This window comes from Ranitomeya variabilis, chromosome 5 (genome assembly GCF_051348905.1).
Source record: "Ranitomeya variabilis isolate aRanVar5 chromosome 5, aRanVar5.hap1, whole genome shotgun sequence".
In the NCBI taxonomy this organism is placed as follows: Eukaryota; Metazoa; Chordata; class Amphibia; order Anura; family Dendrobatidae; genus Ranitomeya; species Ranitomeya variabilis.
Genome location: NC_135236.1, coordinates 247,161,988 through 247,179,191, shown reverse-complemented (window position 1 = coordinate 247,179,191; position 17,204 = coordinate 247,161,988). Strand labels below are relative to the sequence as shown.

At 41.3% G+C, this 17,204-nt stretch overlaps 1 protein-coding gene across 1 annotated transcript in view; it reads right to left on the bottom strand.

The window, feature by feature from the left end:
* Positions 1-17,204, bottom strand: part of LOC143775625 (uncharacterized) — a 106,067-nt gene that overhangs the window by 76,510 nt on the left and 12,353 nt on the right. Inside the window, exon 2 of the mRNA XM_077263976.1 lies at positions 6,575-6,648. Within this exon, the coding sequence (XP_077120091.1) occupies positions 6,575-6,648 (74 nt within the window). The remainder of the gene's footprint in view (positions 1-6,574; positions 6,649-17,204) is intronic.

Here is a 17,204-nt window from a genome sequence, read left to right as displayed (position 1 = left end):
TGGTCATTGGTTAAAGTTCAGAACATGTGAAGCTACCTTTACCTGTAATTTTAAGTCTATCTGTGATGTTAGTTAAGCTTATAAAAGTTTTTTGAAAAGAAGAGGAAGTATGAGTCTAAAAATAGCCCGGGGGCCATTGTGAAAATGTTAAGATTTAATTATTTTTATGCAGCTTGTGATATGAAAAGTAAAACATTGCTAAAATGTAAAACAAAATCTGACAACATAAAATCTGATTTAAGCAACACAGCGTTTCCTGATGATACTTTCCATTTAATGATTAAAATTGGAAAAAATTTTCATGGCAAACTATGCATGCAAAAACAATGACCATGATGAAACTAAGAAAGACTTAAGCACTTTGTCATTGATTTGAGTACAAAGCTTGCCATATATTCTTCATTGTTTATACATACATACTCGTTTAGATGTAGGTTGGACCCAGTATTGCAGTTCATAGGAGTCCTATAGCCCAAGCATGCAACCTTGGATGAGATCACTTCTAATCAAAAATTGAATGTCTATTCGAATGATAAGCAACAATATTTGTCGCAAATTACCTGTTTATATCTATTGACTGGTATACCTTCACTCATGTTTAAGTGAACTAAATTCAGTTGCTCCTGCAAAGTAATTATTGGCGTCTATGCATCTTTACTTTGTCCGGACACTAAAGGTGCATTTACACTGCATGATTATTGGGATTGTTCCTTTGGTGTCCTATGAACACATATACCCGATAACAGAGCAAAACACTATTTACTGTGGTGAAATGATCTTTTGATTTTCCCAAAAGATCATCATTTTAGCAGCATATCATCCTGTGTAAACAGGACCTGTGCTGCCAAGAACAATAGCAGCCTATGCACATAGAATGATGTACTACTGATTGTCCTGTGTGCATCTGAAGCACGGTTTGCCTGTTGTAACAGAAAAATAAATGACTGCTGCATGACAAACATGTGGCCAATCAGTGGTAATTTAATGCCATGCATCATCAGGTGTAAATGCACCTTAAAGAGGTTGCCCACTCCTTTAACACTGATAACATGCAGCACCCCGCCTATCAGTTGTTCTAGGTGCCAGCAGCTACCTGAAGTACTCAGTTATAAAGCTTCTCTTTCTACTGAGAGTGGCAGCGGCTGGGTACTGCACATCTTCCCCTATTCAAATCAATATGGGGCGGATGTCCAGTCTCTAGCCACAGCTACTATCAGTAAATGGAGCAGCTCTGTAACTGAGCACTTCCGGAAGCTGCTGGCACCTAGAACAGATGATCGGCAGGGATGCCAGGTGTTGCACCCCCACCAATCACACATTGATGACCTATCTTAATGTCATCAATGTCTGATCTCCACCATGGCCAAGGTCTTTGGTCTTGGCCATGGTGGAGAGGTTGGAATGTGATTGATTGAGTGTATTGAAAGGTGTCTTTTATACAAGTAACAAGTTCAAACAGGAGCAATTAATACAGGTAATGAGTGCAGAGTAGGAGGGCTTCTTAATGAAAAATTAACAGGTCTATGAGAGCCAGAATTCTTGCTGGTTGGTAGGTGATCAAATACTTATTTCATGCTATAAGATGCAGATTGATTGAGCAAAAATCATACAAATGTGATTTACTCAACTTTTTTTTAAGATTCTGTCACTCACAGTTGAAATGTACCTACAATAAAAATTACAGACCCCTCCATTCTCTGTAGGTGGGAAAACGTGCAAAATCAGCAGCGTATCAAATACTTATTTTCTCCACTATATTTATAAGAATATGTATATATATATATATATATATATATATATATATATATATATATACATACACAGTGGGTGCAGAAAGTATTCAGACCCCTTTACATTTTTCACTCTTTGTTTCATTGCAGCCATTTGGTAAATTCAAAAAAGTTAATTTTTTCCCTCATTAATGTACACTCTGTAACCAATCTTGGCGAAAAAAAAACAATCCAGAAATGTAGAAATTGTTGCATATTTATTAAAAAGAAAAACTGAAATATCACATGGTCATAAGTATTCAGATCCTTTGCTCAGACACTCATATTTAAGTCACATTTCCTTGTGATCCTCCTTGAGATGGTTCTGCTCCTTCATTGGAGTCCAGCTGTGTTTAATTAAACTGATAGGACTTGATTTGGAAAGGAACACACCTGTCTATATAAGATCTCACAGCTCACAGTGCATGTCAGACCAAATGAGAATCATGAGGTCAAAGGAACTGGCCAAGGAGCTCAGAGACAGAATTGTGGCAAGGTACAGATCTGGCCAAGACATTTCTGCAGTACTCAGTTCCTAAGACCACAGTGGCCTTCATAATCCTTAAATGTAGGGTTGAGCGACTTTTGCTTTTTTAGGATCGAGTCGGGTTTCGTGAAACCCGACTTTCTCGAAAGTCAGATCGTGTGAAATCGGACGATTATTGTGAAAAGTCGGGGGGCCGACCGAAACACGAAACCCAATGCAAGTCAATGGGGATTTTTTTCTCTCTCTCTCTCTCCTCGGACAGGGTGTAAATCAGTACATTCCTCGGACTGTGTAAATCGCTACATCCAAAACGGTAAGATGGCGTTTATACCCCCACCCCCTGTGACGCCGCAGAAAGCAAGACAAGCCCTATGTCATCACGCTGCCCACACTCCTTCATTGGCTGAAAAAATGGCGGTTAAAGCATCATACGAAACGCGACTTTGCCGCGAAGATCGCCGACCGCATGGCCGATCCCACGCTGGGATCGGCTCGGGTTTCACGAAACACGACTTTGCCGAAAATCGGCGACTTATGAAATTGACCGATCCGTTTCGCTCAACCCTACTTAAATGGAAGATGTTTGGGACCACCAGAAGTCTTCCTAGACCTGGCCATCCAGCCAAACTGAGCAATCGTGGGAGAAGAGCCGAGGTGAGAGAGGTAAAGAAGAACCCCAAGTGGCTGAGCTCCAGAGATGCAGTAGGGAAATGGGAGAAAGTTCCACAAAGTCAACTATCACTGCAGCCCTCCACCATTTGGGCCTTTATGGCAGAGTGGCCCAATGGAATCCTCTCCTCAGTGCAAGACATATGAAAGCCCACATAGAGTTTGCTAAAAAACACATGAAGGACTCCCAGACTATGAGAGGAAGATAAACCTTTTTGGTGATAATTCTAAGCAGTATGTGTGTAGAAAACCACTCACTGCTCATCACCTGTCCAATACAATCCCAAAAGTGAAACATGGTGGTGGCAGCATCATGCTATGGAGGTGTTTTTCAGCTGCAGGGACAGGATGACTGGTTGCCATTAAAGGAAACATGAATACGGCGAAGTACAGAGATATCCTGAATGAAAACCTCTTCCAGAGTGTTCTGGACCTCAGACTTGTCCAAAGGTTCACCTTCCAACAACATAATGACCCTAAGCACACAGCTGAAATAACAAAGGAGTGGCTTTAGAACAACTATGTGACCATTTTTGACTGGCCCAGCTAGAAGCCTGACCTAAACCCAATTGAGCATCTCTGGAGAGACCTGAAAATGGCTGTCCACCAACATTCACCATCCAACCTGACGGAACTGGAGAAGATCTGCAAGGAAGAATGGGAGGATCCTCAAATCCAGGTGTGAAAAACTTGTTGCATCATTCCCAAGAAGACTCATGGCTGTACTAGCTCAAAAAGGTGTTTCTACTCAATACTGAGCAAAGGGTCTTACTTAATACTTATGACCATGTGATATTTCAGGGTTTTTTGTAATACAATTGAAAAAATTTCTACATTTTTTTTCAGTCAAGATGGGGTGCAGAGTGTACATTAATGAGAAAAATATGAACTTTTTTGAATTTACCAAATGGCTGCAATGAAACAGAGTGAAAAATTTAAAGGGGTCTGAATACTTTCCGTGACCACTTTGTATATATATTATAGACTGTTCATACCTTTGTCAGTATATATATATATATATATATATATATATATATATATATATGTATATATATATATATACAGCTGAGGAAATAAGTATTTGATCCCTTGCTGATTTTGTAAGTTTGCCCACTGACAAAGACATGAACAGTCCGTAATTTTAAGGGTAGGTTAATTTTAACATTGAAAGATAGAATATCAAAAATAAAATCCAGAAAATCACATTGTATAAATTATATAAATGTACTTGCATTTTGCAGTGAGAAAGAGGTATTTGATCTCTCTGGCAAAAAAGACTTAATACTTGGTGGAAAAAACCTTGTCGGCAAGCACAGCAGTCAGACGTTTTTTGTAGTTGATGATGAGGTTTGCACACATGTCAGGAGGAATTTTGGTCCACTCCTCTTTGAAGATTATCTCTAAATCATTAAGATTTTGATGCTGTTGCTTGGCAACTCGGAGCTTCAACTCCCACCATAAGTTTTCTATGGTATTAAGGTCTGGAGACTGGCTAGGCCACTCCATAACCTTAATGTGCTTCTTTTTTGAGCCACTCCTTTGTTGCCTTGGCTGTATGTTTTGGGTTGTTGTCTTCCTTGAAGACCCAGCCACGACCCATTTTTAATGTCCTGGCGGAGGGAAGGAGGTTGTCACTCAGGATTTTATGGTACATGGCTCCATTCATTCTCCCATTGATGCGGTGAAGTAGTCCTGTGCCCTTAATAGAGAAACAGTCAAAAAACATATTGTTTCCACCTCCATGCTTGACAGTGGGAGCGATGTTCCTTGGATCATAGGCAGCATTTCTCTTCCTCCAAACACGGTAAGTTGAGTTAATGCGAAAGAGCTCAATTTTTGTCTCATCTGACCACAGCAACTTCTCCCAATCACTCACAGAATCGTCCAGGTGTTCATTGGCAAGCTTCAGATGGACCTGCACATGTGCCTTCTTGAGCAGGGGGACCTTGCGGACACTGCAGGATTTTAAACCTTTACGGCATAATGTGTTACCAATGGTTTTCTTGGTGAATGTGGTCCCAGATGCCTTGAGATCATTAACAAGTTCCCTCTGTGTAGTTTTAGGCTGATCTCTCACCTTCCTCATGATCAAGGATACCCCATGAGGTGAGATTTTGCATGGTGCCTCAGATCGATGTCAATTACCAGTCATTTTGTATTTCTTTCATTTTCTTACTATTGCACCAACAGTTGTCACCTTCTCACCCAGCGTCTTACTTATGGTTTTGTAGCCCATTCCAGCTTTGTGCAGGTCTATGATCTTGTCCCTGACATCCTTATAAAACTTTTGTCTTGCCCTTGTTGTAAAAGTTAGAGTCTGACTGATTAATTGAGTCTGTGGACAGGAGTCGTTTATAAAGGTGACTATGTAAGACAGCTGTCTTTAATGCAGGTAATAGGTTGATTAGGATCATCTAACTTCTGTAAGAGCGAGAACTCTTCATGGTTGGTAGGGAATCAAATGCTTATTTCTCACTGCAAAATGCAAATAAATTTATATAATTTATACAATGCGATTTTCTGGATTTTAATTTTGATATTCTACCTCTCAATGTTAAAATTAATCTACCCTTAAAACTATAGACTGTTCATAATGGTAAATGTAATAGGATTAATACAGTATGTTATGGCACAGCAATACGACTAAATACAATATCATGGGAATCACTCTCAGTACTAAGCCCGTCCTCTTGGTAAGCTCTATAAACACCTCTGGCAGGGCTCAACAATATTTCCCACTAGGCCGCATGTCCTCGATATGGCCATCTCCATTCCCTGAAGCACGGCCCCAGCCCACACCCTGTACTGTATGTCTACACTGGAAGTAACGGCGCACAGGAACAGTCTTGTGCTTCTGCCGGATTGTCTTCCAAGCCTGGTTTGGATCTGGTCATGAACTTCTAGTGGCTCCACTTATGGATCTTCTACTGGCACTAATCACAGATTTCTACTGGCACTAGTCACGAGCTTCTATTGGCGCTGGTCATGGACTTCTACTGGCACTGGTTACAGACTTCTACTGGCATGGGGCATGGATCTTCCTCACAGCTCAGGCCTTTTGCGGTGTCTGACCGCTCTCGGCCGATTCTGTGATGATGGTGGCTGTAAGCCCACCTAGCAGACACACAACCTGTCCTGGTATAGGTTCTGGAGCCAACTCCCTCTTCTTGGCCCAGCCAGGCCTTTTATAATTAGTAATTGTGACACAGGTGTCACCTGAACTGGTGTCATCTTCAAACTCTTCCTCTGTCAACATACAGTAGGTTCCCACTATTAGATTCCAACTACTGTAATTCTTTCTTTATTTTCACTTTCCCCTTTGACTAGCAGTTGGCGGTGTTCACTTGCAATTACTCAGCTAGGCATCAACTTCAATTGTACTTTTTTCTATTGTCCACTTCCTTACAATAGCACCAGCGTATTCTGCAGCACTTTACAATTAAATGGGGACATGCACAGACAACAAATACATTGCAGAGTAACAAACAGTGCATCAGTTACAGCAGGAGTGAGGGCCTTGCTCACAAGCTTACAATCTATAGTGAAATGGGGGGTGGGGGAAAATGTCCTTGCCTATTGTATTGAATACTTTAGGCAAACAGCATTTTTCAGATTATAGCTTTTGATGTTTGGGCTAAATTTAACTCACCAGTCATGAACAGGAGCAGAAGATATATTCTCCACAAATTCATTGCTGAAGATACAATGATACCTTGGAAGTGCCTAGAAAGAAACAAAAAACACATGGTAGGTGTCAGCTGTGTTATACATTTCGCATCTTCCTCTATCAACATCGATATGAGATAGGACTGATCGTTTCTGATCAACCCATTAGAAGCTGCTGTCAATGGCTCACAGCAGCATATGAGTGGTCAGATTCTGAGGATTCCTTTACTTGCTCATCATCCCTTCTTCATGGTTTTGCTGCAAACCCTATCCACCCTGTAGCTGGGCTTCATAGGAGATTGTTCATTTCACAATATACTGCAATGCATAAGTGTTATAGATTATATAGTACAAGCAAAAATGTAGCAAACTTAAATACTGAAATCACCCCCTTGTTCCCATTTAAAAAAATAAAGCATAATTGGGATTGCTGTGTCGGCAAAAGTATGATATGGAAAAATATAAAATTATTTAACCCATGAAGTAAAGCCATAGAAAAAAAAATGCCAGATTAAAAAAAAAATCAAATCTGACTTGGAGAATCAAGCTACTACATTATTTTTACTGCACAGTGACCTCTGTGAAAATAAAAACGCTAAAAATAATGGCGGAATTGCAATTTTTTTTATCATTTTACCCCACTTAGAATTCTTTCACTGTATTTCAGTACTTTGTATGGTAAGAAGAATGGTGTCAATTAAAACAATAACTTGTGTAAAAAAACCTACTACTTATAAGGTTTTTATTAATTAAAAAAAGTTATAGATCTTCGAAGAAGGGGAGTTAAAAATAGAAGCACAAAAAGAAAAATTGGCTGCGACAGACATAAGTTAAAGGGGCTGTCCAAGATCAAAATAATGGTTAGCTTTTCTTAGGAACAGCCAAACTTTTGTCCATAGGTTATGTCTAGACTTATAAGTTAGCAACATACTTTAAAAAGAATGAGCCGACATACCAGCCATACACTTCCTGGCAGAAGTCGCTTATCCATGTTATGTAAATAAAAGCTTATAACCTGATGTTAAATTCATCCATTGGTTGTATAAATTATTCTTTTGAAAGCTGAAACCCTCCAAAATGTGGTTTAGGTTAAGAAAATAAATTGTCATCAATGCAAAAATATTGATCAGTTAATGGACACAGAATGGTCAGATTTTGGCAAGACAAAAGTTTTGTTGCCTGGTCATATAATGCACCCAATCCTAGTTTACATCCTCTTCTGTGCTCTGTAAATGATCGGTTAGTTAGTGTGTGTATAAAAAGAAACCCAGCACCCCAGACCTTCACTTGAACTGCAACTTGAGCTCTGACAACATGCCAAAAATCCACCCTGCAACCAAAGCCTGGATTATCAAGAGGCTGAGTACCAGATCCACTGCAGAGGTGGCTGGCACCTTTAGTGTGTCTCAGTGTCAAGTACAAAGAATTAAAAAAGATTTGAAGAGACTGGAGATGTGTTTGACAAGCCTAGGTCCGCTAGACCCTGCAAGACAACTGCTCAGGAGGAATGTTTGTTGGTTAGAAAATCCAAAGCAAGACCCTCTTCCACTGCAGCAGAGCTCCAACAGGCCTGGTCACCTCAAGTCCCTTTGTCAACTAGAACAGTTTGTAGAATTCTGTCAAGAAATGGCCTCCATGGTCGAATCAGTGCCCAGAAGCCAGCACTAAACGAAAGGCAAATAAAAAACCGTGTGGCATTTGCAAAGTCCCGCAGCCTGCTAAACAGATGGATGCTAGAAAAGTGGCAGAAGCTGGATTTCTCTGATGAATCTTCAGTAGCATTACACCACAGCCACCGCAAATACTGCAGGAGACCTACTGGAGCCTGTATGGATCCAAAATACACCAAGAAAACAGTTACATTTGGTGGTGGAAAGATCATGGTCTGGAGTTACATTCAGTATAGGGGTGTGCGAAACATTTGCAAGATTGAAGGCAATATCAATAGCCTAAAATATCAAGAAGTATTAGCTACCTCTTATATTCCAAATCATAAAAAGGGTCAAATTCTGCAGCAGGATGGTGCTCTATCTCATACATCCATCTCTACAACAAAGTTCCTCCAGACCAAAAAGATCAAGATGCTCAAGGACTGGCCAGTCCAGTCACCAAGACTCACCAGACATGAGCATCATTGAGCATGTTTGGGGTAGGATGAAAGAGAAAGCTTGGAAAACAAAACCAAAGAATTTAGATGAACTCTGGGAGGTATGTAAGACTGCATTCTTTGCTATCCCTGATGACTTAATCAATAAATTGTATGAATCATTGATGAACCGCATGGATGCAGTCCTTCAAGCTCATGGAAGTCACACAAAATATTAAATATGACTCTAATAGCAATACAACTTCATTCACCAATGTTATGCAACATATATTTGTATTTTAAGTTAATTATTTGTTTGAATATCACATTACTTTCTGTGGGCGACAAAACTTTTGTCTTGCCAAAATCTGACCATTCTGTGTCCATTAACTGATCAATATTTCTGCATTAATGCCAATTTCTTTTCTTAATTTAAACCACATTTCAGAGGGTTTCAGCTTTCAAAATAATAATTTATGCAACCAATGGATGAATTTAACATCAGGTTATAAGCTTTTATTTACATAACATGGATAAGCAACATAACTTCTGTCAGGGAGTGTAGCTAATTTTTTACATTTTTTGAAAAATAACTTTGCTCCTTTTATATTTTATTTCCTGTTGTTTATAACATGCTAAATATGTTGCTGTCTTGCACAGAGATCATCATAACTCACAGCCTTTGTCGCCATATGGGTTCACAATCTCAATCACGTACACATTCAGGGCTGGACTGAGACTGAAATTCAGTCCTGGCATTTGAGAGCACACAGCCCACTCTCTGTGCAGCTAAAGCACCATTCCACCATTTTTCTTTCAGCGCTGGAGTGGTACTACTAATCTAAGGTCTCATACCATAGTATTATACTTAACTATTATAATTAGTAACTGGAAACACAGGTGTCACCTGACCTTGTGTCGTTGTGAAACTCTTGCTCTAGGAACATAGGATACCACTATTAGATTCTTACTACTGTCTTTCTTTACTTTCACTTTCGCCTTTGACCAGTAGATGGCACTGTTTGCTTGCAATTACTCACCTAGGCATCAACTTCAAATGATGCTCTTCTTCTTTCTTGTCCATTTCCTTACATTTGCACCCAGAGAGCACACAGACCATTAGTGTGCCAGTGCAAATGGCTGATTTTCCACACAAACCTCTATAAAAAATCCTAACTTGAATTATTCTGGTCCGATCTACAAATCAAAACATACATTGGTCAGAACTGCATTTTGTTGATGAGACTGCTGTCTGAACCAATGCATTGTCTAATGTATATGGAGGCATTTTGAAAGCATAGATCAGAGTGATCAGAATTAAGTTGCATTTACACTGAAAGATTATTGTGACCAAGCTCATTTCACAATGATCTTTCTGTGTAAACTTGCTTGCTGATGTGGATCACTTATTGAAGAGCAAGATGCCCATTCAAAATTAACTTTTTTTGCAGTTCAAAAGATCATCATTCTCTACCGGAACTCTACCGCCAAGAACAATGGCCACCTATGCATATTGATCAATCTATTACAGATCGCTCAGTTCGCATTGTTTACCATGGTTGGCTGACTGATGGTCAGGGGAGAGGTCGATCTTGTCTAGATTTGGACTGCCGATCGCATTGTCCGCAATAAAGGGGTTAATCTCCCCTGTCTTGAGCAATTATATTTTATTACCATAGAACTGAAGGAACAGCCTTTGATTGTTTCGCTTCATGTGTGAAATATGTCCCCACAAAAAAAGCCCTCTACTCACCCACAAGCATGTGGGAGGGCTGGGAGTCTATATTCCTTGCAGACCAAAGCAAACGTTCACTCTGTCAGCACCATTATCATGGCCCCGTCGGCGCATAAGCCTGAATCCCATTTTGGATGGGTTTGGAAGTAGTCCCCGACAGGACCAAGGAACAGGTGACAAGACGTAATATCAAAGCACCCTTACATTGGTTTTGTTGAAATATTGCTGTGGATATTTCTCTATGGTGTCCCATGAGCCAGTTTTCCCTTGATGCAATTCTACATGTTGGTTGTGCTACTGCAAGCAGTTTGTGTGACCTAAACATGCTACCATGACCTGCGGCATCTCTGGACTTGTCTCCTATCAAGCACATCTGGTCACTGCCAGCAGATCTTGATGACTTGTGTTCACAAGTGCATTCAGCTTGGCAGAACATTCCTAAGACATCTACTATATAATTGTCTAGGGGTCACTTCCGTCTGTCCTTCTGTCTTTCTGTCATGGATATTCATTGGTCCCGGCCTCTGTCTGTCATGGAAATCCAAGTCGCTGATTGATCGCGGCAAAACGGCCACAACCAATCAGCAACGAGCACAGTCTGGCGGCAAAATGTCCACTCCTTAGTCCCCGCAGTCAGGGCCGCTCCATACTCCCCCCCCAGTCAGCGCTCACACAGGGTTAATGACAGCAGTAACGGACCGCGTTATGCCGTGGTGAAACGCACTGTTACCGCTGCTATTAACCCTGTGTGACCAACTTTTTACTATTGATGCTGCCTATGTGGCATCAATAGTTAAAAGATCTAATGTTAAAAATAAAAAATCATTATATACTCACCGTCCGTCGGCCCCTCGGATCCAGAACCGGCCTTTCCCGTTCCTTGCGATGCTCCGGTGACTGCTCCATGCATTGCGGTCTCGCGAGATGATGACGTAGCGGTCTCGCGAGACCGCTACGTCATCTCGCGAGACCGCAATGCACTCTTGGGACCAGAGCGCATGAAGAGCATCGGTAACCGCTTCGCCTGGATCCGGGGCCAATGGAAGGTGAGTATATAACTATTTTTTATTTTAATTCTTTTTTTAACAGGGATTTGATGCCCACATTGCTATATACTGCGTGGCCTGTGGTATATACTACGTGGGCTGTGCAATATACTACGTGGGCTGTGCAATGTAATGCATGGGCTGTGCAATATACTACGTGGGCTGTGCAATATACTACGTAGGCTGTGCAATATACTACGTGGGCTGTGCAATGTAATGCATGGGCTGTGCAATATACTACGTGGGCTGTGCAATATACTACGTGGGCTGTGTTATACACTACGTGGCCTGTGTTATACACTACGTGGGCTGTGTTATACACTACATGGCCTGTGTTATACACTACATGGGCTGTGTTATACACTACATGGGCTGAGTTATACACTACATGGGCTGTGTTATACACTACATGGGCTGTGTTATATACTGCGTGCGTGGGCTGTTATATACTACGTGAGCTGTGTTATATGCTACGTGGGCTGTTATAAACTATGTGGCTGTGTTATATGCTATGTGGGCTGTTGTACACTCCATGGGCTGTGCTATATACTACGTGGCTGTGCTTGCTATATACTCCATGGGCTGTGTTATATACTATGCGGCTGTGCTATATACTCCGTTGGCTGTGCTATATACTCCATGGGCTGTGCTATATACTACGTGGCTGTGCAATATACTACGTGGCTGTGTTATATACTACGTGGCTGTGCTATATACTACGTGGCTGTGCTGTATACTACGTGGCTGTGCTATATACTCCGTGGGCTGTTATATACTATGTGGCTGTGATATATATTACTTGGCTGTGCTATATACTACGTGGCTGTGCTATATACTACGTGGCTGTGCTATATACTACGTGGCTGTGCAATATACTACATGGCTGTGCTATTTACTACATGGGCTGTTATATACTACATGGGTGGCCGCAAACAATCAGTGACTGGCGCAGTCTGGCCGCAAATTGGCGCGGGATTTGAACCATGCTTCGCTAATTGGTAGTGGCCACCGAATCCTGTGTATTCAATGTATTATTCTAAAATCTTCATAGATAAACTACATACATATTCTAGAATACCCGATGCGTTAGAATCGGGCTACCATCTAGTCCATTAATAACCTCACTGATAACAGCCAAGGTATCCAAGTGTGTATATAGCTGCACGTGGCGCTCATACCTGATTCTGAATAAATCAATATGTTTTGAAAATGTTTTTTCTATTTTCCTTCCTTTCCCTATTTGTGTTGAAATTTCAGTGTTGTGAAGTGTTTGGGATCCAAGAAGTATCGTTTCTCCTTGCGGAGTGTGACATGTTAAGCACGTTGAGATGAGGAGACTTAAAGCTGCAATGCTCCTCTGGGAAATATGCAAATTGTCTCTTCAGAGAGGAAGAGGACTAGAACTCTAGTGCCACCTATTGGAAGTAGCAATCCTAACAGTCAACATTGACTATTAGGAGCGGAGCTGCTGTAACAGAGAATGTCAACTACATGGTCTATAATGCTGTGCTGTCTTTGTGCTGTATACTGTGTACATCCAGGTATAGTGTGAACTGTAACAGTGCAATTGTCAGGTGCCAGTTCCTCACCAATCTGATACAGATGATTTATCCTAAGGTTGCCAATATATAAGTACAGGACAATTACTTTAAGTTTTGCTAACAATATAAAATGTATGAGGGAATCTTGTCATAAAGGACAATCAGAATACTTCCAATCATTTATACTGTAAGGAGTAAGCTGCCATCTCAAGTGTCTGGCACTAACTTGGCTGATTCTCCTCTGCTGAATGTTTATGGAGAGGGCTGGTAAAAAGCCATCTTTTCTGTGTGGTCTGGTTTATAGGCCTGATTTATCTTTAGTGATGGGTGCAGCCTCCATTTTCTAATTAGTAAGTGGTGGGTGCTACCTCTATTTGCTAATATTAACAAGCCCCTAACCCCTACTAGACAGCTAAGGGTAAGTAGTTGGCATCACTTCCTTTTCCTTATAGTTTGGTGCTGTGTGATGATTTCATTCACTTTTTTTAACCTTTTTCTTCACAGTTTATTTACTTTGGATTATATCTATGTTTGACTTTTATATCAATTATTATTGGGTAGTTATTAATAAACTTTGGCATCTTACCATTTCAATTGTTGGCTTTGCTAGTGATCTACTAATAGGTAAATCTAATACTAACAATTACTTTCTTATTCTTCTGGCTATCTCTGCAGCATTTGACATCACTAACTCCTCACTGTGCTCTGCTCTATTGATGTAAGAACAGATAATATTAGGGTCAGTCTAGTATCTACATGGTTAACGTTGTGCAAAAGTACATTGTATCTCTTGCTGGTTTGAGCTGGATTTTAATTTGTGGACAAGGAAGTTGTAAATCCTATCTTCAGAAGAGTGCTCACTGCTAGACCTCCCTTACTTGTGCTACATGCTGTAAGGGTACCGTCACACAGTGCCATTTTCATCGCTACGACGGCACGATTCGTGACGTTGCAGCGTCGTATAAGTATCGCTCCAGCGTCGTATTCTACGGTCACACGTTGCAATACACGGCGCTGGAGCGATAATTTCATGACGTATTTGCGATGTAGAAGCCGTTGGTTACTGTGCGCACATCGTATACAACCTGTGTCACACAATGCAATCATGCCGCCACAGCAGGATACTAGACGACGAAAGAAAGTTTCAAACGATCTGCTACGACGTACGATTCTCAGCGGGGATCCGGATCGCAGTAGCGTGTCAGACACAGCGATATCGTAAATGCATCGCTGGAACGTCACGAATCGTGCCGTCGTAGCGATCAAAATTGCACTGTGTGACGGTACCCTTAGTTACCAATTTGGGTAGTCCCCATTTCCTGTAATAAGTGAGGTGCAAGAAAATGAACTATTAGGCCATGTGCACACGTTCAGGATTTTTAGCGTTTTTTTCGCGTTTTTTCGCTATAAAAACGTGATAAAAACGCGAAAAAAACGCTAACATATGCCTCCTATTATTTACAAGGTATTCCGCATTTTTTGTGCAAATGTTGCGATTTTTTCCGCGAAAAAATCGCATAGCGGAAAAAAAAGCAACATGTTCATTAAAAATGCGGAATTGCAGGGATTCCGCACACCTAGGAGTCCATTGATCTGCTTACTTCCCGCATGGGGCTGTGCACACCATGCGGGAAGTAAGCAGATTATGTGCGGTTGGTACCCAGGGTGGAGGAGAGGAGACTCTCCTCCACGCACTGGGCACCATATAAGTGGTCAAAAAATAAGAAATAAAATAAAAAATAGTCCTATACTCACCCTCGATGTCCCGCGCAGTGTTCCCGCCTCACCGCTGCACGCTGCCGTTTGGTTCCTGTAGCTGATGTGCGGCGAAGGACCTTGCCGATGACGTCACTGTCCTGTGATTGGTCGTGAGCGGTCATGTGACCGCTCACGTGACCGTGACGTCACGGAAGGCCCTGTGCGCACAGACCAGCTATAGGAAGACGAACGGACGCCGCTGATGAGATGTCTGGGTGAGTATAAGCATTTTTTTATTTTTTTTATTATTTTTAAACATTCTATCTTTTACTATAGATGCGGCATAAGCTGCATCTATAGTAAAAAGTTGGTCACACTTGTCAAACAGTATGTTTGACAAGTGTGACCAACTTGTCAGTCAGTTTTCCAAGCGATGCTACAGATCGCTTGGAAAACTTTAGCATTCTGCAAGCTAATTACGCTTGCAGAATGCTAAAAAAACGCGAAAAAAACGGAAAAAAAACGCAAAAAAAAAAATGCGGATTTCTTGCAGAAAATTTCCGGTTTTCTTCAGGAAATTTCTGCAAGAAATCCGCAACGTGTGCACATGGCCTTATTATTGAATGTGTTTGCCCCCTTATTAGCTTACTGTCCAGTTACATCGATTTACCTATTGAAAATGTAAACCATCCTAGAAACTTGAGCCTGGGACAAGGATTATAAAAAGACTAAACAACTGAAAGGCATTCACATGTTATTATTATTATTATTATTATTATTATTTATTATTACAATAGCACCATTTATTCCATGGCCCTTTACATGTGAGGAGGGGTATACATAATAAAAACAAGTACAATAATCTTAAACAATACAGGTCACAACTGGTACAGGAGGAGAGAGGACCCTGCCAGAGAGGGCTCACAATCTACAAGGGATGGGTGAGGATACAGTAGGCGAGGGTAGAGCTGGTCGTGCAGCGGTTTGGTGGATTGGTGGTTACTGCAGGTTGTAGGCTTGTCGGAAGAAGTGGGTCTTCAGGTTCTTTTTGAAGGTTTCGATGCTAGGCGAGAGTCTGATATGTTGAGTCTCTGCCAGGTCTAAATGTGTCCCATCATTCTCCTACCATCAGGGAACAGAAGAGTTACTATAAGTTAGGGCTCATGCAGACGTCCGTGGAATTCGGTCTAATCTCAGACCGCAATTCATGGACTGGCCATGTTTCTCCTGACCCAAGCATGACAGCTTCATATATTTCTATGAAATATAGAAATATACTTCATAGACTACTACTACTACTACTGCAAAATACCAATTATTATTCACTGTCTCTAAAATCATGTTATCTCCTAAACCTAAACTTCTTGTTTCAACCCTCCTCTACCCAACTTAATTCTGATATTTCCATTTCTCCTAGGCAGCATGCCCAGTGTCTTGGGATTATATTTGACTCAAGACCGTCCTTTACTCCCTATATCCAATCACTCACTCATTCATGTCTCCTACACCTCAAAAAATATATCCAGAATCTGACCTTTTCTTATCTTTGAAACTACAAAAACATTTTACTGTTGCTCTGTTTCTCCTAGTCTTGACTACACGTCACTAATCACCAAACTCTCCCCTCTCCAATGTATCCAAAATGCAAAAGCCAGTCTCTTTATTATCTCCATGTCTTACAATGATGCCTCCTCCTTGTTCCAGTCATTGCAGTGGTTGCCTATCCACTACAGAATGCAACATGAACTTATCACACCCACCCACAAAGCTTTCTACAGTTCTGCACCTTCTCACAGTTGTGTTTACGATCCTATTCATGGTCTCCTTTCTGGAAATGGTCTAAAATGAATATTTTTCATAGTGTGAACCTACCACTACCATCTCCAAGACTTTTATCATGCTGCACCAGTTCTCTGGAATGCACTATCCCAAACAGTCCGCATAATTCTGAGTGTGCAGAATTATAAACATGCATTTAAAACACATTATTTTAAGCTGGCATATCCAACCACCACACTAATCTAACTTTTCTCAGTTTAATACTCCCCAGTAACGTTACTACGGGGAGGGGGGACAGAGGGGGCCATCGCCCCAGGCCCCATCACATGAAGGGGCCCAATGGGAGCCCCTGCCACTTTTTTGATGAGGCAGAACACAGCACAGGAGGAGAGCATGCAAAATGCCTGCTCCCTGCCAGCTGAAGATTCTGCACGCTGGAAGCACAGAGACCAGTTGCAGAGTCTCCCTCCTGCAGTGTAAAGTGCAGGCTTTACTGACCTGAGGTGCTTATGCTGGGTTGCAGTTTTGTGCACATTAGGAATGGCTCAGGCACGCTGGGTCCTATTGCCCACCTTGCATTTCACTCAGACACTTCCTGGTCCTGCCTCACTGCCTGCAAACTTCATTGGTAAGTGAGAATGGAATTTATTAGATTCATTCAATTTAGGCATGTCATGGTCCCAGCGGGGTGAATGTGAGAGAATGGGGGTATTTTGGGGGATGGGGTA